This window comes from Coenobita brevimanus, chromosome 71 (assembly GCF_032717465.1).
Source record: "Coenobita brevimanus isolate Jiangsu-jjx chromosome 71, ASM3271746v2, whole genome shotgun sequence".
Lineage (NCBI taxonomy): Eukaryota > Metazoa > Arthropoda > Malacostraca > Decapoda > Coenobitidae > Coenobita > Coenobita brevimanus.
The window spans coordinates 23,208,244-23,232,715 of NC_137024.1; the positions used below are offsets into that span (position 1 = coordinate 23,208,244).

Here is a 24,472-nt window from a genome sequence, read left to right on the forward strand (position 1 = left end):
ACAAAGTTCACTTTCTGCCCTGTCAACACTGAGTTCTGGTAGGCCACTATTGACTACTCTGTTCCTTACGGAGTCACTGTGCACTGTTCTTTTTCCCCAGTTGTTCTTGACACAAAGAGGGGGGGTGAATCACTGTTTTCCTGTCTCCTGGGTAATATTCACTCTAGGTCGCACTCGTAGGTGGGGTGCAGGGAGGCTCTCCCGTCTGGGGGCCTCGACCTGGGAGGCGGTCCTCGTACTAGGGCCGCGCTGGTGGGGTGCAGGGAGGCCCTCTGGTCTGGGGGCCTCGACCTGAAAGGTGGCCCTCGGGACTGGGACCAAACAGTCGGAGTAATCAGGCCTGCCGTTTCTGGCTCCAGGGAGTGAGGGAGCCCGGATCGCCTTCGTCAGGAGCTGGAGAGTCTGGCCTGGGTGTCCTGGGACTGCAGACACCAAGGGGTAAAGGCGCCGTCAGGACTGGGCTGCGGCAGCATCTCCTACGGGGCTCCAACAGGAACAAGGAACTCCCGGGTGTAGGTGGTAAGCCCGATATCGGGCCTTGCCACCACTCTAGCGTCTCCTCCGGGGCTATATTCCCGGGTGGTGAGGTAGGGCTCCCCGAAGGGAAAGAGGCTGGGGGAGGACTCACGTTACTCGTGTCCTCTCGAGTACGTCTGGAGGCCAGAGCCTGGGGGTCGCCTTCCCCTGTTACGTACTCTGGCTGTAGCCGTGGACTTGCCCGGCGTACGGGGAACACCTGCAGGGCATACGGGGCCGTCCCTTCGCCGCGTATAAGGACCGCTGTCGTGGTGCTGCTCCCATAGTAGGAGACAAGCCGGAGTGAGGGGCACAGAGGCCACACTCTCTCCAGAACGGATTGAGTCTACCTTCAGGGGCTTCTCTACCCTGGTACGTGCCCCAGCCGGAGCCGAGTGCCTACCCGTACGGAGAACACCTGCAGGGTGTACGGGGCCGTCCCTTCTCCGCCGCATATCAGGGCCGACGACGTGGTGTTGCTCCCGTAATAGGGAAGTGCTACACGTACGGTAGCAGGGGCTCTTTACCCTGGTCCGTACTCTGGCCGTAGCCGGAAGCTGATCTATCCGATCAGGAACAACTGACAGGCGTAAGGGGCCGTCCCTTCTCCACCGCGTATCGGGGCCGACGACGTTTAGTTGCTCTTGAAGGGGAGAACAGCAAGAGAGTGATGCCCTGGGGCAACTCTCTCTCTCTCTGGTGTGCTAAGGCCAGAGCCTGGGGTCGCCTTCCCCTTCACACACTTTATAAGGCCGTAGCTTTGGGCCTCTTGCCCTTGGGCCTCCTGCCCTAGAGGGTGTAACAAAGCCGTCAATACGGCGTTACCTGGGACTGAATCTGGTTCAGTCCCACCCCTATTCTGGCGACCATTGCTCCGCCCGCAATGTAATCTACTTTCCCTGATCACCTGGGGTTGGGACAATTGCGGGGAACAAGGGCCCAGGACCGTAATGTCCTGGTGACCCTCTTGAACGGGGTCACTAACCTCACCGGTGTGCCCTCCTGGGGTGGTGGTGCGGTGGCGGCCCGGTGGTGGGGTGGGGGGTGGTGAGGTGGGAGGTCCGGCGGCGGGCACGGCGGGCATTTTAGGCACTGTTTTCTGGTCATTCTGCCATACTGAGACATAAGAACACACATAGGATTATTCATACTAATGCTAAACATCAAGAAAACAGTGCATAACCAACAAAAATCCACAAAAAAACTGAAGATGGTTTGAAAATCAGTTATCTGTGATGAGTAATTGCTCCCTGGGCTAAAAAAAAAAAGAAAAAAAAAGAAATGCACTGCCAAATATGCTATCGGAAATTGGTTATATTGGTTTATACTATAAGACAACTGATCACGACGAAAGGGACAAAATATTAGCACATGGGGCTGCTTGCTGATAATGAGAACTGGTGAACACTGGGCATATATTGTATCTCACTCTTTTGCCTACGCAGTTGTGACCTCAGTATCGAAACAAAGACATTTAACATTGTTTCATATGCATATGGAAAAGAGCTAAAGTTAACACCCATCAAAATTATCATTATGAAGCCAGAGGGTTCTGTTACCACTGAGCTCTTTAATATGGAGAGGCTTTCTCATGGGTAGCACAGCATGGTTTGTGTGCCCACTTCCAGGGGCCTAGGGCAGCACTGATAATGATTATGCACTACAGCCACACCTGCACCTTTTGAAATGGGCCAGTGAATTAAGAAAATATAGTGCCGTAGTCCACTGGGCAGCTAAAGTATAGTGCCATGGCCCACTGCTCACCTTATGTAAGCAGCAGTAAAACAGAAACAGCAAGCTAAGAACAGTGTTTCCGTGCATTGCCATGGTGGAGACGAGTGTGGGTGTTTCAATGTGGCGTCCAGAGTCACATGCTCGCTGTGGAGATAGTTCCTCCATACCATAGAGCTCAATGTCCAATACCCAAACCCTCCCTCTTTCCTGAGACAGTTCCTCCATACCATAGGGCTCAGTGTCTGTTGCCCAAACCCTTCCTCTTTCCCCCTCTCACATGTTCCCAGTACAGTCAGTATTTCAACAGCTTATTTTGTCATCCGGACCTCCTTTCCCACCCTAGGGCAGGGTGAGGAGTAGCAATGTCTAGACAGCCCAAATTTGTCCTGACCAATGGGCCACGCTTCCATTCACTCATCATTCAAGCCCCTGGAATCCTGGCTCTATCGGATACGCCAAAAACATTCACCACATTCTGTAGCTTCACATAATCGTATCCAATAGAGTCAATCCAGACACTGCCATGTTAAAAAGGGGTGCCAAAATCCCTGATCATGCACTTCTTCACACAACATTCATCCAGCCAGCTTGATCTCCTGTCAGTTCCCTAGCCTTACCGACTTGCAAACCTCTCTTTCTCACACGTTCATCCACCATATCTCTCAACCTTCTCCTTTGCCTACCTTGCCTCCTCTCTCCTTCGAATTCACTCAAATATACCTTTTTCACCACTCTGTTGTTATCCATTCTCTCCACATGACCATACCATCTCAATACGCTCTCTTTGATTCTGGTGTCCACCTACTTCCTCATGTCGCATCTTTCACGAATCACATTATTTCTTATCCTATCCACCCTCTGTACTCCACATACATTCCTCAACAGTCCCATCTCCACTGCTCTTATTCTTGACTTTTCATTTTCATGCCACACCATAGTCTTACATCCCTATGTTAAAGTTGGCACTAACACTCCATCATGTAAGCCTCGTGCAGCTGCAACACTCAAGCCTCTGTTTCTCATGAAGGCCTTCATTGCACCAGCTACTTTTCTTCTTGTGTCACTCTACTTTCAACTTCTTTTGCACATTTTCCCCTCTTTTCTATCACTGTACCCAGGTATTTGAACTCTCACCAATTCCAGTCTCTCCTTTCACTGCTACATCACACTGGGAGTCACCTTCTTTCTCGGTAACCACCATTTTACTCCTGTCTATTTACTCTCAAGGCACGATGCTTACAGACATCAGCAAAACTCTGCACAAGCCTACCAAGTTCTTGTCCGGTACTTGCAAGCAGTACTGCATCATCAGCATACAACAAATTTGAGATATTCCATCCATCACCATTCACTACCAATACTATCCCTCTCTCCATTACTCGTGTTTTTACTTCCCTTATCGCCCCATCCATATATATACAGTATACTGTATATTGAACAACCATGGGGACATCACACAACCTTTGTCGCATGCCCACTCCGATCGTGAACCATTCACTTAGATGCCCATTAACCCTTACACATGCTTCACTACCATCATAAAAACTCCTGACAGCACCTAGCAGCTTTCCCTCTACACTGTACATTCGCAAAACTTTTCATACTCCTTCTCTATCCACTTTGTCATATGCTTTTTCCAGATCTATGAATGCCATAAACACCTTATGGTCCTTCTCACAAGGCTTCTCTACTATCTGTCTCACTGCAAATATTTGGTCCACACATCCTCTGCCACTTCTAAAGCCACCCTGTTCATCACTCACTAGGACTTCTGAGATCTCTCCTACTTTCTCTATAATAATTCTTCCATATACCTTCCCTACCACTCTCAATAAACTTATGCCACAATAGTTCTTGCACTCACTTCGCTCACCTTTATTTTTGTGCAGGGGTACAATCACAGCCTTCTTCCACTCTCCAGGCACAGTTTCACTCATCCATGCCTTCTTACATATCTCCAACAAGCACTTCATCTCACTCTGTCCACTACACTTAAGCATATCTGCATACACCTCGTCAACCCCAGCTGCTTTCCCATCTTGCAGCCGCTTCACAGCAGTGTTCACCTGTGCAAGTGTCACGTCTCCTGGTACTGCATTCCTTCTCTGCACATCCCCCAAACCAGTCATGTTTGCAGCTGCTCTGCTCTCTCTGTTCCCATTCATCAGGCTTTCAAAATATTCTTTCCATCTGGTCCTTACTTCATCTCCATGGGTTAATAATCTACCACCTACAACCTTCACATCATGACATTTCTTTCTGCTTTCACTTTTACATTTCCGCACCTCTTTCCAGAATAACTTTCTATTTTCAGAGTAGTTTGCATTCATTTTTCTTCCTAGATCCTCATTTACCTTCTTCTTTTTCTTCTTCGCTAGTCTCATTACGTGCTTCTTGCCCTCAACATATTCAGTTCTTATTTCAACTGAACCCCTGTTCTGTAACCACTTTAACCACTTCTTCCTCTTTTCTTCTACCGCTCTCTTTCCCTCCTCATCCCACCAAACCATACCTTTCTCTGTTGTTATTCTTGCCACACGACACAGCACTTTAGCATTCCTAACTAAGCAGTCCCTGTATGCATTCCACAGGCTGTCCAGATCCATATATTCCAATTCAATAATTCTAACTCCTCCTTTACTTTGGTCGTGTAATCATCTGTCATTTTTTTGATCCTCAGCTTCTCAACTTTCAGTCTTTCTCCCTGACTGCTTCTCTCTCTCCTGATCCATCTCACTCCTCTCAGCTTGATCTTGCATACCACAATTTCCACTGTATTAACAGAAAGAATTTAAATGAGTAAGGTTTAATTTAACAGGGTTGAGTTCACCATGGGTTGAATTACATGGGCTGACTTGACCGTTGGTTGAGCTGAAACAGTTACCCTTCGTGGTAATTAATCTAGCCTTCGTGGCATTAGCAATCACCCCTCAGAGGGGTTCCCCAGAACTTGACTCTGTTCTTGCTAAATTATTCAGACTGTGCATACGTACTTCTTCATTCCCTAATTCGTGGAAAGGAGCCAATATCCACCCATTATCTAAGAAAGGAAGTTCCTCTGACCCCTCTGATAACAGACCAATAGCTGTCACATCTTCCCTTGGTAACGTATTTAAAACTTTAATTAATAAGCACATAGTCAAACATCTTGAATCCAACAACTTAATTAGTGATAGACAATATGGTTTTGCCATGAAAGATCCACCGTTGACACTCAATCTCCTGACTCATACCATCCATCAATCAATCAACCTACTTGGAGAAACTCATGCAGTAGCCCTTGATATTTCTAAAGCTTTCAACAGAGTATGGGATCGTTCCCTGTTGTCCAAACTCCCATGCTATGGAATAGAGTGTTTTGTTCCTTTGATTTCCTCATATCTCAGTAACAGAAAAATAAGAGTAAAAGTAGATGATGTATATTCCAATTTCCACTCAGTTAACACCAGCGTGCCACAGGGATCAGTTGTGACACCAACCCTGTTCCTGGTTCATATTAATGATCTCTTATCTGTCACCCACAACCCCATCCATTCATATGCAGATGACTCAACTCTTCATAGCTCATTCACACTCAGACACCCATTTACAAAGTCTGATATCTCTAACTCTGAACTCAGTACAGCCATCTCCATAAATCAAGACTTATCTACAGTCATTGAATGGGGACAAAACAACCTTGTTTCGTTTAATGCTAGTAAAACTAAATATATGATTTACTAATAGACAGGTATTGCCAGATTCATATATTACCTTCAATACTATAAATATTCCCATCCCCAAAAGTATTGAAATTCTCGGTGTCTCACTTAACGTGCCCTCAGCTATAGTAGGATTCGTGTAAATTTGCGGCTTTGGTGTGGCCTGCACCTGTGTACAATGGTGCCACGTTTCCCCAACTTGCGATGTGAAACGGACGCTATTTATGTACAAGGCAACACAAATACGATAAATTTTCATTCATTCATTGCCAGACGCCATGTATCCCAAATGGGGTGGCCAAGGGCTTAGAGTTAATTGTTTTACAGGGAGGGGCACTAATTCTCCACCAACCCCACTTGACACGTAGGGAGAACGATAAATTCAGATGAATAAAACTTACACTTGTGTATTTTGATGGATGTATCAACAGTAATCTTATTATGCATAAAATATTTATACAGTAACACGGAAACATGGCATACATATTGTACAGTGTTGCTAAAAGAAATTGTAGTCACTTTTAATGTTTTTTAGCGTAGTTTTAGGGTGGGTAATAATTTCACAGTTATGGATAAAAGATAATGAGCCTGCAAAAAAGAAGAAATATGCCAATATCCGAAGTAAAAGAAATAATTCATATAATTCTTGTGAGTGGTAACACTGACACACCCAGTCTGGACTAAGGTAAAGTACGTACCCCTCCATAGACCCAAGCGTAGCTTGTACAGGTGTTGCTAGGGAAAAATGCTCACATTTACTGGCTTTTACCGTAATTTTAAGGGCGAGGAAAAATCACATTTATAATCATAAGCTAATATGTAGGACAAAATAGTAGGCATAAGCCAATATCGAAGTAAAAAAAAAAAACATTCACTCGCGAGCGGCAACACTTCCACACCCAGTCGGTGGCCTTGATCTCAAGGGTGGTGTGGAAATGATGTCAAATTTACAATATATACAATATTATGTAAAAGAAAATATCCAAAATGTCTCTTGCAATAAAAGAGAGAGAGAGAGAGAGAGAGAGAGAGAGAGAGAGAGGCAGGCAGGAGAGGGGCAAGGTTGAATGCATTGTCGGCATGACGGGGGGTGGTGGTGGTGGAGGCATTGTCAGGCTGAGAGAGAGATGGAGGAAGGGGAAAGAGAATGAATGAATGAAAATCAGTCATGGTACTGCAATAACGGGTCATCTGTCGCCGTATACAAAAAATGATAAATATCACTTAATATAACAACACCAAATTAACAAATGAAAGCACAATTATAAACAACTTATAAAAGAATCAAAAGTACTCAGGGTGGCTCACATCTCCCGCCAGGAGAGAGAGAGAGAGATAACGGTATAGAAAACGTGGCAACACTGTACACAGGTGCGGGCCACACCACAGGCACAAATTTACGCAAGTCCTACTATAGACCTCTCATGTCAGGTCACTTGCTAAAACTGCCTCAAAGAAACTTGGATTATTGTACAGAGTCCGTAACTTCTTCACTGACGAGCAGTTAACTATAATTTATAAGAGTCATGTGTGCTCTCAGCTTGAATACTGCTCACCCTTGTGGAGTGGATGTGGAGAGGTTGCATTAAAACAACTAGACAAAATTCAGAACAAAGCTGTTAGAATTATTAATAACCCTGCTATTACTAATAAACTACCTCCCCTACAAATAAGAAGGAATGTTGCCTCCCTTGCATTATTTTACAGATATTTTTATAGCAAATGCCCAGACGAAGTTGCGTCCTTTATGCCACCTCTCCATGCCTTCTCTCGTGCCACACGTGCATCTGTTAGCGCTCATGACTGGAATGTCACATTACCATATTGCAGAACTTCTTCCTATCAGAATTCTTTCATTCCCCGAACTGCATTTCTCTGGAACTCGCTTCCCCAGAGTTGTTTCCCTCAAAACTTCAACCTACAGCTGTTCAAGTCTAACTGTTACCAATATTTTATGAACAGAGGACACCAATAATCTGATGTACAGATTATTATTTTTTTATTCATTTGTTTTTCCTTCCTCTGTTCCGTTATTTAAAAAAAAAATAAAATAAATACTGTGTCTCACATGGCATATTTGCGGGCAACATTAAGGTGCCAATTTATGTAGCGCACAGGACCTGGCTTGAGTTGATTGGGCCAGTGCACTGAGTGGTCCTGCCATCTGGTGGGAGTCTGTGAACTCCCAGATATGTGTTTTGTGGGTGTGAGGGTTATGGCTACCATTATTTGATGTTATTCTACCCAAAGCCAGCTAAAACTGAGTGTTGTTATGTTGAACATAGGTTTACACCAACAAAACTAAGGGTTCTACAATATTCATGGCCTTATAAAGAAGCAGGGTTGGGATAAAAATAGTATTCAAATGTATGTTCTACTCCTGTCTATCAGGTGATTTCTAGGGATGTATTTAATAGGGTTTATGTGGAAATATTGCCTTCGTGCATGTATAAAGACGGTATATAATTCAAATAAGGGTAATAGGATTTCCATTTCTTAAAAACAATGATGAAGGATAAATTTGCCATGCAACATTTCCATTCAGTACTCGGATCTGCCACACGTATGATTGTAAACAAACAAGACTGGCAAGGTGCGTCGGTGATGGGATGGCTTGGTTGCATGACACTGACAGTAAGAACAGTTAGCAAAATAACAAACTTTGTTTGCACTGTGGCTGACAGCAAATCAAATTCAACTTTCAACACAGACCAGCACCCATTCATGAAACAAGTGAAAGGGTGGCCAGGTTTCCATTAAAGATGGATGCCAAACATTGTAGGCTGTGGGAGACGTGATGTAGATGAGGTGTTGGGTGGAAAGCAACCAGGAAAACATGTACATTGCTCCGGCGACGAATTTTAATGCAGTATATGGCAAAATTTGTACATGAAAGCATTTATCCATATATTTACCATGTTATAGTCCTACACCAATTATAGTGGATGTTTACTGAATAGTAAATTTGTTATGCTGGGTGTTTTTAGTCCGACCTCTCATCCTAAGAACACCAGCGACTGAGTGGGGTCCTCTTTCCGGACCGGAAGTAAAGCACCCACAAAGGAACAGGACATAAAAACCAGGCAGTACACCTTAACACATCTATTACCTTAATTCTTACACCATGACAATACACACAAAGAGATATTGGATATGCATAGAGACAGGAAAACACAGAATTAGCCTTTAATACAAATGGGTAGGGTTACATGCACAATAGGTCACTCTTCACTTGTACATGGATATTTGATACTAATATTACAGTACCTGGATACTATTTCTAGGCAGAGATGGCGTTTTATATACTGAGTTCATTTCACTATAGTGTTCCTCCTCGTAACATAGGGTTTGGGTGGAGTCACCCCCTCCCTACACTATTGCCATGTTTCCTAACCCTACGATGTATAACGCCTGTGGTTTGTGTAGTAGGAATGATACATAAACATAACTCATACTAATATAACTGTAATGAAAGTGCTGACATGTATCAAGGAAGAATAAAACTATTCTGCATACTATATTATACGATAATAGAGAAACGTGGCATAAAAATTTGGCAGTGTTGCTCTAAAAATATTCTAATTATTATTTACTTCCCCAACACTTCTAACATTGCTAATTAATTTAGCAAGTATAATTGCAAGAAAATTTGAAGGGATAAAAGTGGGAAGAGGCGATCCTTTCATAATTAAAATAAATATATCAAACAGCTCTGGGGTGGCAGCACTCACGCGACACGTGTTTGTGTGTACGCTGTGGGAGGTCACCAACCCCCTACAGGATTTAGGCCTATTGGGGAAACCTCTATAAAAAAAACGCGCCGTGACTTTTACCTCAAGGGTGGTGCGGAAATAAAGTCAAAATTATAATCCATACATAAAAATGGAAGTAAAAAACAATGGATGACACATAACAAAATCTAGCGAGAGAGAGAGAGAGAGAGAGAGAGAGAGAGAGAGAGAGAAATAATAATAATAATAATAATAATAATAATAAAACTTTATTTCCACTAAACAGTGGGTATTCTTATACATTATACAGTAGTACAGCATACAGTATGAAAGTTCTATACACAATATAATACAAGTTGATACATATGGTGGAGAATAGTGACAGAGAGGTAAATGGTTTAAAAGGTGTGGGGACACTTAGGTTAAAAATAGATCAATTAAGGGATTTAGGAACGAAGGCAGTGGGAAGGATTAAGACAGATGGGATTGTAAGATTAGGGAGTTTGAGCAATAGGGTAGAATGTATGCTCTCAATAAAAGTATAGCAATTATCAACGGCTAATTATTATACAGGTGTTGATGGTGGGGGTCTATATTTATAGGAGGTGTTGGTGGTGGAGGTATAGCGGGTGTTGTTGATGGGGGTGTTGTTGGGGGTAGGGGTATAGGGGGTGTTGGTGGCAGGGGTATAGGGGGTATTAGAAAAACGGAGATCACAAGAGGGAAACAGTGTCAAGGTCATCGCTGATGGAGAGGTCAGCTCGGAAACGTGGCAACAGTGCAGGGAGGGGGTGACTCCACCAAAACCCTACGTTTCGATCTGTCAGACTATAGGAGAGGACATGACCAAGAGTGGGGGGAACGAATATTACCATAAGTGGGTACGATGCGGGTCGCAACACTCGCGAGAGTCACTTAGTCACAGTAACACTACTTCACAAGTTTATGATGAACCCCGTACGCCTCTGACTTTAACCCACGATTTCTATAAGTCCTCCCGTATATAGTTATTGGTCTTTTCTGTTCTTCCAGGTATCGGGTCACTGTGCACTGGGTGTAACTCTAGTCACTTATGTATCACTTGGGCTTTTACTCTGTTATTTGTCACTGTACACTACTGTGTTGATTGTTCACTGTACTAGCGTTACTAGTGTCACTATGTACCTGTATTTTCCTTGGGTATCACCTGCTGCATGTCCTGGGCGTGAGAGAGGGGCCCTACAGGGAGCCCTCCTGAAGGGGGCAGCGCACTGTCTGTAGGGGCATCACTGCCCGGGTTGTAGTCATCGTTGGGGTGTAGGGAGGCCCTTCGATCTGGGGGCCTCGACCCGAGAGGCGGCCCTCACACTGGGGCCGTGTCAGTGGGGTGCAGGGAGGCCCTCCGGTCTGGGGGCCTCGACCTGTGTGGTGGCCCTCGGGACTAGGGCCGAACAGCTGCAGGAGGCGGGCATGGTGCCTCTGGTTCCGAGGAGAGAGGGAGCCTGGGTTGTCTGGGCCTGTGGGCTGCTGGCCAGACCTGGGAGTCCGGGGACTGCAGCCGCCTACTGGAAGAAGTGCTGTCAGGTGTGAACTGCAGCATCGCCTCCGTCGGGTGTCCGTCAGGGACAGGAACCTCCCAGGGGTAGGTGGTAGGGCTTGGACTGGGCCACGCCACCACTCCAACAGCACCTCCGGGGAACTGCTCCTGTTGGGAGACAAAGGGCGTCCCACGCAGCCGAGAGGAAAGGGGTCAGCCGCGGAAGGGACCTCCTGCTCCGGGAGAGCCTTCAGAGTCACGAATGAGGGGCGTACGGTGGCCATTCCCTTACCGTCACGTACGGTGGCCGTGAACGCGGTTTCGTGACTCCTAGGGCTCGCAGCTGAAGAGCATACAGTGGCCGCTCCTTCCCCGTCACGTACGGTGGCCGTGAACGCGGTGCTGCTCCCAAAGGAGGAAAAGGCAGGAGAGAGGTGCACAGGGGCAGCGCCCTCGCCGATGCGTGCTGAGGATGTAGCCGAGGGTCTGCTTACCCTTGCACACACTGTGGCCGTAGCTGTGTGCCCGCCCACCTATCGGAAAATAACTGAAGGGCATACGGTGGCCGCTCCTTCCCCGTCACATATGGTGGCCGTGAACGTGGTGTTACTCCTGCAGGAGGAAAAGGCAGGAGAGGGGTGCACAGGGGCAGCGCCCTCTCCGGTACGTACTGAGGCCATAGCCGAGGATCTGTCTACCCTTGTACGTACTAAGGCCGTAGCCGTGGGCCTGCCTGCCCTTCGGGAAGTAACTGAGGTGTTACTCCCGTAGTAGGGGGTAATAGTGGATGAAGGGCGTACGGTGGCCACTCCCTCCCCGTCACGTACGGTGGCCATGATCGCGGTTCCACTATTCCTTTCTGCCAGTCGGGGCGCGTTCAATAACTAACGTCCCGAGGCCGTCCCCAGAGGTGGCTAAGACTGAGGGGCATACGGTGGCCACTCCCTCCCCCTTCACGTATGGTGGCCGTGATGGCGGTGTCACAGGGGGAAACAACTGAAGGGCGTACAGTGACCACTCCTTCCCCAGTATGTACAGTGGCCGTACCACGGTGTTGCCTGGGACTGACTCTGGATCAGTCCCACCCCGAACCTGGTGAAGGCTGCCTCGCCTGCAGGGTCGTTGCCTCTTCTCGCTCACCTGGTGTTGTGACAGTTGCGGGGAAGAGGGACTCTGGACAGAGGTGTCCTGGTGACCCTCTTGTCCTGGGTCACTAACCCCACCGTTGTGTCCTCCTGGGGTGGTGGTGTGGTGGTGGCTTGGTGGTGGGGTGGAGGATGGCGGGGTGAGTGGTCCGGCAGCGGTGGGTATTTTACCACCCTCCATATTGAAAAAGTCACGGCCCCGTGACTGGAGGTGGTATGTTGTGGTGGTGGATGTTTGGTGGGCCGGGGTGAAGTGTCGGAGGAAGTTGGTCCAGTGGAGGGTGGTGGGGTTCGGCTCTCGGTGTGGGTTGAGAGTAAGCCAGAGGGAGGATGGGCGGTCGGTCCGGCGGAGGATCCGGAGAAGCTGGTGTGTTGCCCTGAGCCTGACCTGTGGGCGGTCGTGGGGCTGCCAGTGGATCCGTTCAATGTTCATCTCGGGTGGTTGTGCTTGGTGCGGAGGTAGGAGTCGGATGCTGGCGAGTGAGGGGAGTGTGGGGTTTTTATGAGGGCTGGGTGGGTGGGAGGATCATTGTGCTTTGGGGAATTGGGATTTGGGGAGATTCCATTTTGCCTGGCGGAGGTGTAGGGTGATGGGGGCGGTGTTTGGGGTGGGGGTGGGTTTAGGTGGTGACTTGGGGGTCTTGTGGGTGGTGAGTGGTGGTGTTGGTGTGTACCTGGAGGGTGGGCGTGAAAGGCAAACCGATCTGGTGGTGGTGGTGGTGAGGGTGGGCGTCGGTGGTGAAGGTGGGTGAGCACGTGGTGGTGAGGGGGTATGGCCGGGGGCAGGTGGGGTAGCGGGAGGGGGTGCGGTGTGTCGTGTGTAGTGAGAATGGTCGTGGGGTAAGGGGGGTGTAGGTGGGTGGGCTGTGGGCTCATATGGTGGAGTGGTTGCACGTGGTGGGCTGGAAGGTGGTGCAGTGGGTGGGGTGGTACTTTGGCGGTTGTACGGGTGGTCTGTGATGGGTGAGGGTGGCATGGTGGTGTCGGGCGTGGGTCGGCTAAGTTGGTGTGGCGGAGGTTGCGTTGTGGGCGGTGATGGCAGCGATGCAGGATCTGGTGGTAGAGAGAGGGGGTTAGGTGTGGGTTGGTCAGGGGCAGGGTTATGGGGTTGGAGGTTGGTGTCGTTGTGGGGGGGTGGGGGGGTGAGGTGGGAGGCGGCGTGCTCGTGGGGGATGTGGAGGGTGGGGGTGAGAAGGAGTTGAAGTCGGGGGGATAATTCTGAGAAGACGCCGATGGGACAGGTGTGCGTGGAGAGGTACGGGGCACGCGGGTGTGGGGGTGGTCATTGTTGGAGGGGTGGAAGGGGCGCACGTGGCGGTTTCGGTAGGTGCGCGGTTGTCCGTGGTGATCTATGATAACCTGGTAAGGGTTAGGGATCCTGATAATTTTGAAGGGGCCATCGAACTTGGGGGAAGTGTTGGTGGGGATGGGCAGGTGTGCAACCGCCACTGAGTCACCCGGCTTGTAGGGGTTGGTGTCCGGTGCAAGGTCTTGTTGGGATTGGAGGTGGTGGGGGTGTCAATTGAGGTGGTGGAGGGGGTCAGTAGAAGAGGGAGGGGTTGGAGGGTGTAGGTGGTGGCAGAGGGGTAGGAGGAGTGGGGATTCCCCGAATACTCACTCGTGGGGAGTTATGCTGTCATCTCGTGGGCAGGTATTTAGACCTTATTGAACGATTTTGACGTGGGCAGGCCAATCGTCATTGCCTGTCTGCAGGATTCTGGTCCTGACTTGATTTAGGAGGGACCGATGACTCCTCTTGCATACGCTGTTACCCTGTGGCCAGTAGGGGGATGAGTGGGAGATGCGGTAGCCGAATATTTTGGCAAGGTCTTCCCAGACTTTTCCTGTGAATTCAGGGGCATTATCCGAGTGTAGGGCTTGCGGGATGCCGAAATAAGGGAAGACAGGGCGGACCAGGGTGTCGGCAACTGCTACGGCGTTGTGGTCTTTGGCAGGGCAAGCGATGATGAATTTTGAGTAGACGTCAACGAATGTGATGATATTTTTGTATCCTGCTTTTGGTGTGAGGGGGCCGATGATGTCAAGGGAAAGCAGCTGCCAGGGTTTTTGTGCAGTTAGTTTGCCTGAGGGGCCGGGGGTGTGCGTGATGTCTTTCCCTAAAGCACAGGCGCAGCACATTTGGATGATGTTTTTAGCAATGGTGGATGGGTTAGCTGTCCAATACATGTCAGAGAAAGCCTGTAAAAGCTTTTTGGTGCCGAAGTGGATGCCGTTGTTGGCGTGGAGGTGTATCATAGCATCATGGGCCGTGGTGGGGTCGAGGATGATATGGCCATCTGCATCGTACAGGTGGTCGCTGTGGAGGTGTAGCTTGGCGAATGTGCGTGGAGGGATCCAGGTAGGGCGTTGTTTGTCTTTTCACATTTGAATTAGGTCTGGTTTTGGGCAGACGGCATTGATGGGTAGGCGGGAGAGGGCATCGGCATTAGTGTGGAGCTTGCCTGGGCGGTATGAGATTTCAAAATCGAATTCTTCGAGAGCTTCCCGCCATCGAATGAGTTGGGCGTTGTTGGTATTGGACTGGCGTAGCCATTGTCGTGATTGGTGGTCTGTGATGATGACTACGTGGGTGTCGGAGATGTAGGAATGGAAGTATTCTAGAGCCCAGATTATAGCACTCGCGTTTGGTGGCCGCGTAATTTCGCTCAGCTTGATTTAGAGTGTGGCTGGCACAGGCGATGATGTGTTCGCACCCGTGTTGTACTTGCGCGAGGACAGCCCCTATGGCTATGAGGGAAACTTCAGTATACAGATGGAAAGGGAGGTTGTAATCTGGGAAAATGACGACAGGGGCTGAAATCAATTTGGATTTGAGGTTGTTGAATGCGGTCTTCCTGGTTTTGGTCCAGACAAATGGCTCGCCCTTTTTTGTCAGCTCATGCAGCGGTTTGGCTATGTCTGCAAACCCTTTCAGGAACCGTCGGTAGTACGACGTAAGGCCTAGGAAGGCCCGGGTTTCGTGGACGTCTCGAGGTAGAGGGATTTCGGCAATGGCACGCAGTTTGTCAGGGTCAGGTGAGATGCCCTCAGCTCCGATCACGTGTCCTAGGAAGGAGATGGATCATTCGGCTAGGACGCATATTGTTGGCTTGAGTTTGAGACCTGCCTGGCGGATAAGTAGGAACACCTGTTTGAGGCGGTGGAGGTGGTCGGCCCAGGTGTGGCTAAAGAAGATGACATCGTCTAGGTAGGCCAGGCAGATTTCCCAGGTTAAGCCGCTTGATATGGATTCCATCAGACGGGAGAACGTGGCTGGGGCGTTACAGAGTCCGAATGGGAGGACATTGAATTCACAGTGTTTCCCGTTTGAGGTCGAGAAGGCGGTCTTTTGTTTGTCGTCTGGGTGAACGGGGACTTGCCAGTAACCCGATTGCAGGTCGAGGGTGGAGAACCAGGAGGAGCCGTGCAGGGAGTCAAGGGAGTCGTCGATTCGGGGTAGAGGTGTGGCATCCTTGATGGTGACATCGTTTACTCTGCAGTAATCAACGCAGAATCGCATGGTTCCGTCTTTTTTTCTTACGAGTACGACGGGGGAGGACCACAGGCTGGTGGAGTTGGAAATAACACCGGCATCAAGCATGTCCTGGACCTGCCGGTCTTCCTCTGCTCGCTGCTTAGGGTTTTTGCGGCGAGATGGTTGGCGAATGGGTGGTCTGGTCGTGTGTATCTCGTGACTGAGGTAAGTGGTGTGGCCGAGGTCTGTTGGGCCAGATGAGAATAGGACTTGCAAGTCCAGGAGTAATTGTCGGAGGCTGTTGGTTTGGGAAGGGGATAGGTGCGCGGGTAGGTCCAGCAAGGTTGGGCGGTGAGAAGATGGTGCGTGGCATGGCTCGGCTTCTTCCGTGTCGCCAATGATGAGTCCTCTAGGTAGTGTTAGTGGTCTTGTGGCGAGGCTAGCAATACGGATCACTCGGGCCTGGGGGGGAAGGAAGGTGGGGGATACTAGACAGGAGGAGAGTGGTCCGGTAGGTAGGGAGGGGGGGAAAAGGACGGAGGTACCAGAGGGTCTGTTTAGTTCCACCCAAGCTTTGTGATGGGGCGGGATGGTGATGGTGAAGGCGATCGAGGCGGGGAAAGATGGGGAGGTGGTTGGTATAGGTGGGGGGGTGGATGATGATGGGGAGTGGGGGAGTGGTGTGTTGGGTGAGGTTGGTGTGGTGTTGCATGTGTAGAGGTGTTGAGGGACATAAGTGTTAGGGGAAGGTGTGGGTGTGTGTGGGGTTTGTGGGTGGTGGTGTTGGTGTTGGTATTGTTTTGTTGAACATTTTTTTGTGTGTTTTCTTTTCTTTTGCTGAGGGGGGGGGGGCTGGACTGAAGTGGAGGCGGCGTTGATAGCAGTCAATCTTGGCGTGGAGTTTTTGAAGGAGGTCCAGCCCTAGGTATCCGTCATACTGACGGCATGTGGAGTCAAATATGATGAAAGGGTGGGTGGTGGAGACTTGTTGATGGGTTTCGGTCTGAAGGACCCAGGTTTCCCCACGGATAGGCAGGGGGCCATCCGCCGCGTCTACGAGGTTGGCTGAGGTGGGGAAAAGGGGGCCAAAAGCGGAAGTGTGACGGGAGTAGAAGTGAGAGTACAGGCATGACCTGGCAGCTCCCGTGTCCACCAGTAGTCTAGCCTTGACCCTATTCAGGCGAATTTGGTCGTAGACTGGGGGTCTGTAGTGATGTGAAGTGGCCCCCTCCACCGTGGGGAGGTGCAAGGGCGGGCCTAAAAATCCATCTGATGAGTGGTGATGTGGTCGTCGTGTTCCTCGCCGTCTGGTCCTGGGTAGACTGGGGGCAGGGCGTCGTCCTCCAGAGAGGATACCTTCCTGCGCCCCTGAGTAAGGGCTCTACGTCTGCTTGCTTTGTGTTGTTCCCTCATGTCGTGCAGGGAGCAGGTGTGACAGCAGGCCATGAATTCCCAGGGATTAATAGAGATGAGGTTGCCCTGGTCCCTGGGATTGGGGCGTTTTCTCTGTGGGTGAGCCCTGGGAATCGTTGGAGACGGGTCCGTGGTGGGTGGGTGGGGCGGTGGTTTAATTTTTGGTGGTGGGGAATTTGCTTACCGCGTGTATAGGTTGTGGTGTGGGACGGGTGGTGAGGAGGCGTCGGATGGTTGTAGGTCTTGATCAATATTCCCCGAGGGATTGTAGATGGTAAAGTGCTCCCTGACTGTGCTAGGGAGAATTTTCAGCAGAGCGTTGAAGGTGTGCAAATCCCGAGTATTTGTGGTTGCATCGGGATAAACGGTGGTGACGAGGCGCTGTGCCTGGACGAAAGTGTCGTCCAAGTTACCGTCGTAGCCAAGAGCATCGAGCTGAGAGAGAGCGACAACTCTGCCGGTGGAAGGCATAACAGCCTCCTTCACAGTTTGGGTGAATTGATCCCATGTTAGTTCTGGGATGACTTTTGTTGCGACAGTGGCGATTATTTTGCCCAGGTTAGGTAGAGTGACGGCTATCTTTTCTCTGTCAGAGTCGAACCCGATGTCTAGGAGGGGTTTGACCATATCCAAATATACATCTACTGTATGTCATATTGCTTCGGGTTGAATTTCGGCAATTGGATGTGAGGTTTGGCTGCCATTGTGCAAGTTTCCTTTTATCGTTCCTCCCTGCTTTATTCGGATCCAAAACCACCGCTGGCCACCAGTGTAATGCTGAGTGTTTTTAGTCCGACCTCTTATCCTAAGAACACTAGCGACTGAGCGGGGTCCTCTTTCCGGACCGGAAGTAAAGCACCCACAAAGGAACAGGACATAAAAACCAGGCAGTACACCTTAACACATCTATTACCTTAATTCTTACACCATGACAATACACACAAAGAGATATTGGATATGCATAGAGACAGGAAAACACAGAATTAGCCTTTAATACAAATGGGTAGGGTTACACGCACAATAGGTCACTCTTCACTTGTACATGGATATTTGATACTAATATTACAGTACCCAGATACTATTTCTAGGCAGAGATGGCGTTTTATATACTGAGTTTGTTTCACTAGGAGAGGACATGACCAAGAGTGGGGGGAACGAATATTACCGTAAGTGGGTAGGATGCGGGTTGCGACACTCCCGAGAGTCACTTAGTCGCAGTAGCACTACTTCACAAGTTTCTGATGAACCCCGCATGCCTCTGACTTTAACCCATGATTTCTGTAAGTCCTCCTGTATATAGTTATCGGTCTTTTCTGTTCTGCCAGGTATCGGGTCACTGTGCACTGGGTGTAACTCTAGTCACTTATGTATCACTTGGGCCTTTACTCTGTTATTTGTCACTGTACACTACTGTGTTGATTGTTCACTGTACTAGCATTACTAGTGTCACTATGTACCCGAATTTTCCTTGGGTATCACCTGCTGCGCGTCCTGGGGGTGAGAGAGGGGCCCTGAGCCCTCCTGAAGGGGGCAGTGCACTGTCCTTAGGGGCGTCACTGCCCGGGTTGTAGTCGTTGTTGGGGTGTAGGGAGGCCCTTCGATCTGGGGGCCTCGACCTGAGAGACAGCCCTCACACTGGGGCCGCATCGGTGGGGTGCAGGGAGGCCCTCCGGTCTGGGGGCCTCGACCTGTGTGGTGGCCCTCGGGACTAGGGTCGAACAGCTGCAGGAGGCGGGCCTGGCGCCTCTGGCTCCGAGGAGAGAGGGAGCCTGGGTTGTCTGGGCCTGTGGGCTGCTGGCCAGACCTGGGAGTCCGGGGACTGCGGCCGCCTACAGGAAGAAGCGCCGTCAGGGGTGAACTGCGGCGTCGCCTCCGTCGGGTGTCCGTCAGGGACAGGGACCTCCCAGGGGTAGATGGTAGGGCTTGGACTGGGCACGCCACCACTCCGACAGCACCTCCTGGGAACTGCTGTCTGTTGGGAGACAAAGGGCATCCCATGCAGCCGAGAGGAAAGGGGTCGGCTGCGGAAGGGACCTCCTGCTCCGGGAGAGCCTTCAGAGTCACGAATGAGGGGAGTACGGTGGCCACTCCCTTACCGTCACGTATGGTGGCTGTGAACGCGGTTTTGTGACTCCTAGGGCTTGCAACTGAAGGGCGTACGGTGGCCACTTCTTCCCCGTCACGTACGGTGGCCGTGAATGCGGTGCTGCTCCCGAAGGAGGAAAAGGCAGAAGAGAGGTGCACAGGGGCAGCACCCTCTCCGGTGCTTGCTGAGGCCGTAGCCGAGGGTCTACTTACCCTTGCACACACTGCGGCCGTAGCCGTGTGCTCGCCCACCTGTTGGGAAGTAACTGAAGGGCGTACGGTGGCCGCTCCTTCCCCGTCACGTACGGTGGCCATGAATGCGGTGTTACTCCTGGAGGATGAAAAGGCAGGAGAGGGGTGCACAAGGCCAGCGCCCTCTTCGGTACGTACTGAGGCCATAGCCGAGGGTCTATGTACCCTTGTACATACTAAGGCCGTAGCTGTGGGCCTGCCTGCCCTTCGGGAAGTAACTAAGGCGTTACTCCCGTAGTAGGGGGTATTAGTGGATGAGGGGCGTACAGTGGCCACTCCCTTCCTGTCACGTACGGTGGCCGTGATCGTGGTTCCACTATTCCTCTTTCTGCCAGTCGGGGCCCGTTCAATAACTAACGCCTCGAGGCCGTCCTCAGAGGTGGCTGTGACTGAGGGGTGTATGGTGGCCGCTCCCTCCCCCTTCACGTACAGTGGCCATGATGGCAGTGTCACAGGGGGAAACAACTGAAGGGCGTACAGTGACCGCTCCTTCCCCGGTACGTACAGTGGCCGCACCGCGGTGTTGCCCCGGACTGACTCTGGATCAGCCCCACCCCGAACCTGGTGAAGGCTGCCCCGCCTGCAGGGTCATTGCCTCTTCCTGCTCACCTGGTGTTGTGACAGTTGCGGGGAAGAGGGACTCTGGACAGAGGTGTCCTGGTGACCCTCTTGTCCTGGGTCACTAACCCCGCCGTGGTGTCCTCCTGGGGTGGTGGTGTGGTGGTGGCTTTGTGGTGGGGTGGGGGGTGGCGGGGTGAGTGGTGCGGTGGCGGCGGGTATTTTAAAATTGTATGTAGAAGTTAATTCTATGGAGATGATTCCTGTTTTACGAGTTTTTTTTTTTTTTTCCCTTCTAATGCCACTTACTCACTAATGGCATGATTGTCAAAGGCATTGGAAAAATTTTGTGATTTGAGGAAACTATACCTCATACCAATTAATCCGGCCAGGCATGTATGGCAACACTGTTCCTGCCGAGATTCTGACTGGCTGGAGGTGTTTGATTTCATTGTTGCTTAAACCGATACTCTCTTTATTATCAGATGTGATACTTAGTTTTTTGACAATACAATTGTCAAAAGCAATATGAAATCCGTTATATACTTAATAACAATGAAATTTTCATAGGAAGATAGATATGAGTCAACAAAGTATTATAATACAGTCCAAGCCAAGGTCAGCATTCGAACAGTTCCTTTACGTCTCCAGCACTCTGTAATATAACAGAAAATTAAGGAAAGATGCTTAATCTAAGCATTGGTATAACACACATTTAAATTATAAGATTAGTCCGTACCCTTCAATCATGCCACAACTCTGAATAATTAAAAATCCAATGAAAAGATGAGTGCTGCGGGAAGGGAAGTTTGAAAAAATTGCGAAAATCAAAGTAGGCTAAAGGAAAATTATTTCATTATATCTCGTCTATTATCACAGTATGGACTGATCTTATAATTTAAATGTGTTATACCAACACTTAGATTAAGCAGCTTTCCTTAATTCTCTGTTATATTACAGAGTCCTGGAGATGTAAAGGAATTGTTCAATGCTGACCTTGGCTCGGACTGTATTATAAGACTTTGTTGACTCATATCTTTATCTTCCTACGAAAATTTCATTGTTGTTAAGTATATAACAGATTTCATATTGCTTTTGACGTTTGTATTGTCAAAAAACTTACTATCACATCAGATAATCGAGAGAGTATTGGTTTAAGCAACAACAAAATCATACAAACACCTCCAGCCAATCAGAATCTCGGCTGGAACAGTGTTGCCATACATGCCTGGCCAGATTAATTGGTATGAGGTATTATACATGAATGCGCATAGAAAAATTTATCTTTGAAACCCGCAAAACATGTTTCTGGGAGAAATTCACATACTCCCACCAGATGGCAGGACCACTCAGTGCACTGGTGAATTGACCATGGGTTGAACTGACCAAGGTTGAGTTGACCATGGGTTGAACTGACCAGGGCTGACTTGACGTTGGGTTGAGTTGACCATGGGTTGAACTGACCAGGGTTGAGTTGACCATGGGTTGAGTTGACCATGGGTTGTGTTGACCGTGGGTTGAGTTGACCAGGGTTGAGTTGACCATGGGTTGAGTTGACCATGGGTTGAGTTGACCATGGGTTGAGTTGACTGGGGTTGAGTTGACCATGGGTTGACTTGGCTGGGGTTGAGTTGACCATGGGTTGAGTTGACCATGGGTTGAGTTGACCGTGGGTTGAGTTGACTGGGGTTGAGTTGACCATGGGTTGAGTTGGCTGGGGTTGAGTTGGCTGGGGTTGAGTTGACCATGGGTTGAGTTGACTGGGGTTGAGTTGACCATGGGTTGAGTTGACTGGGGTTGAGTTGACTGGGGTTGAGTTGACCATGGGTTGAGTTGGCTGGGGTTGAGTTGACCAGGGGTTGAGTTAACCATGGGTTGAGTTGGCTGGGGTTGAGTTGACCATGGGTTGAGTTGACCATGGGTTGAGTTGACTGGGGTTGAGTTGACCATGGGTTGAGTTGGCTGGGGTTGAGTTGACCAGGGGTTGAGTTAACCATGGGTTGAGTTGACCAGGGTTGAATTGACCATGGGTTGAGTTGACCAGGGTTGAGTTGACCAGGGGTTGAGTTGACTGGGGTTGGATTGACTAGGGAGAGTTGACTGGGGTTGGGTTGACTGGGATTGACTTCACCAGGGGTTGAACTGACTGGGATTGAGTTCACCAGGGGTTGAACTGACCGACCACCGTTATTCCCATGGCAAAACCTCCTGGGATGATCGTAACCATCTACCTACTGTTATTTTGATGGGCTAATGGGTGCTACACCTTGTCTAAGGGTGACGTGGGACTATGCAGGGCTGAGTTGCCCATCATCCATGAACCAAATCCTGTACATGTTTTGGCCGCATACGTTAACTCTGTAGCAAACATAAATCTCAAGACAGGCAACATTTGCAGCAATGAGGACTTTCTGTACAAAGCCTATAAGTGCATTATGTTTTTGTTGCAGCACTGTGGCTATCCTGTGGAGGGAAGAAGAAGGAGTGTGCCCTAGTGTTGCTGGAGTTACGAGCACAAGATGTTCCTGATGCCCATGGTGTTCAGCCATCACACCTCCTACCCCTTTAGTTCATGCCTCACACTTCATGCCTCTCTGGTTCACACTCTGCCCTCATATTTTATGCGCCTTTAGATCATATGACAGTGCCTTGCTCAGTGTCATCACTTCACGTTACCTTTTAAGTTGCCTTTTTTCATGTTCTGTATTGCTGTTAGATCCAAAATAAGCATTAGAAATGTTTGCCCGTTACACTTCCATTGATGTGTACAGCTGATTTGCTTGTTTTCCCACAATTTGCAGTAGTAGTGATTTGTACCGTTTTGTGATGTTTTGGAAAATGTAATCCTAGATATACAATGAGGACTGACTTACTGTACCTGTTCTTTTTCTTTTCCTTCCATATTCTTCTTATTGATACAGATATTAAATTGCATTACCGTGTATATTTTTATTGTGTAGGGTACCATAATCGTTACCAATCACAATCATCAATCATGATCTAATCCATCCATCCCACCATCTTCCATCCATCCATCCATTGTCATTCCATCACACATCCTGTAATGCTAGGTGAAAAAGGCCCGACTCCTCGTTCCTAGAATACCTAACGTGTAGCGGGGTCCTTTTTCGAGACCGGGGCTTAGTGCAATAAAGAGAGGTAGGACACAAAAACTCCAGGCAATAACCTTTACACGTATATTGCCACAGTCAGACACAGGACAAAAACAGCAGATAATACAACACAGTATATGGTCTGAGAAATTACCAATACGCCGGGAATCGAACCCGGGACTCTCAGGTGAGAGCCAGGCAGCATACTACTACACCCGATTCCCGGCATATTGGTAATTTCTCAGATGATTTTTCCTGTGTAAAAATACAGATTCTCTCTTGACAGTATATGGTGGAGAATAAAACCTTAACTAGATAATCAGTATCTCGCAGAATACTAGCTTAGCAGACACTGATGCTAACACTCTAGGTTTAGTGCACAAGTGTACTTGGAACACAGGGTCGCAGTGCGTGGGAGAATAGGAGTGGGTTTTACACAGGGGGGGGGGAGGGGTGACGCGCAGAGGGTCAGATTAAAGTTACAGTAATATTAGGAGGAAATTGATGTTACAGATTCTGACATAGTATTTTCTGGTAGCAAGGGGATTTTGATAATTGATTATATTGCTAGTCCAGGTTCTTGCATACACACTGACTGCTGAGAGGAGATTTATTAAGGGAGGGTGGAATACACTATGAGTTTTGTTATGTTTGCGGTAATACGAGCGGGAGGATATTACTAACACTTTCTCTTCACTATTTCCTGGTAGCAAGGGACGCCTGGATATTTTACTAAGGAGAATCTCTCGTGCTAGGAGTCTTACTGATTTTATACAAGGGCGACACTCGTTAGTCTGATTCACCAGAACTTAGTCTCTACACTCGTCCTTATTAATCTGCCCCTTGATATCACGTATTCTCCTGTTATCTTCTGAACACTTGCCCTGTTATTCGACATATACTAAGTCACTGTATCACTGTTACACTAACTTTGGGGCAATATCACACTTAACATAAGTCACTTATACGGTGGGGGTGGCGGGGAGACACGCCGGCGACAAATCTGCTGAAACAGGGGCACCGCCAGGGGAGGGCGTGCTGAGAGGGCACGGGACAACTCACAGGGGCGTCTTCCCTCGTCCAGGGCTGCAGGTTGTGAAGGGGCCCATATTCTCCGGGCTGGGTACGGGAGTGTGGCCCTGAGGGCTGGGGCCAAACAGGTCCAGGAATCTCTGGCTCAGGTCTCGGCCGGAGGTGGAGGTCTCCCGCCGTTGGGGCGCAGGGAGATCGCGC

General features: G+C 49.1%; 1 protein-coding gene across 1 annotated transcript in view; it reads left to right on the top strand.

Moving 5' to 3' along the window:
• The window catches only part of LOC145406702 (ankyrin repeat domain-containing protein 16-like), a 437,213-nt gene extending 414,255 nt beyond the window's left edge, over positions 1-22,958 (top strand). Inside the window, exon 8 of the mRNA XM_080277804.1 lies at positions 22,577-22,958. Coding sequence (XP_080133930.1) covers positions 22,577-22,695 — 119 coding nt within the window. The 3' untranslated portion in view covers positions 22,696-22,958. The remainder of the gene's footprint in view (positions 1-22,576) is intronic.
• Positions 22,959-24,472: the final 1,514 nt, after the last annotated feature.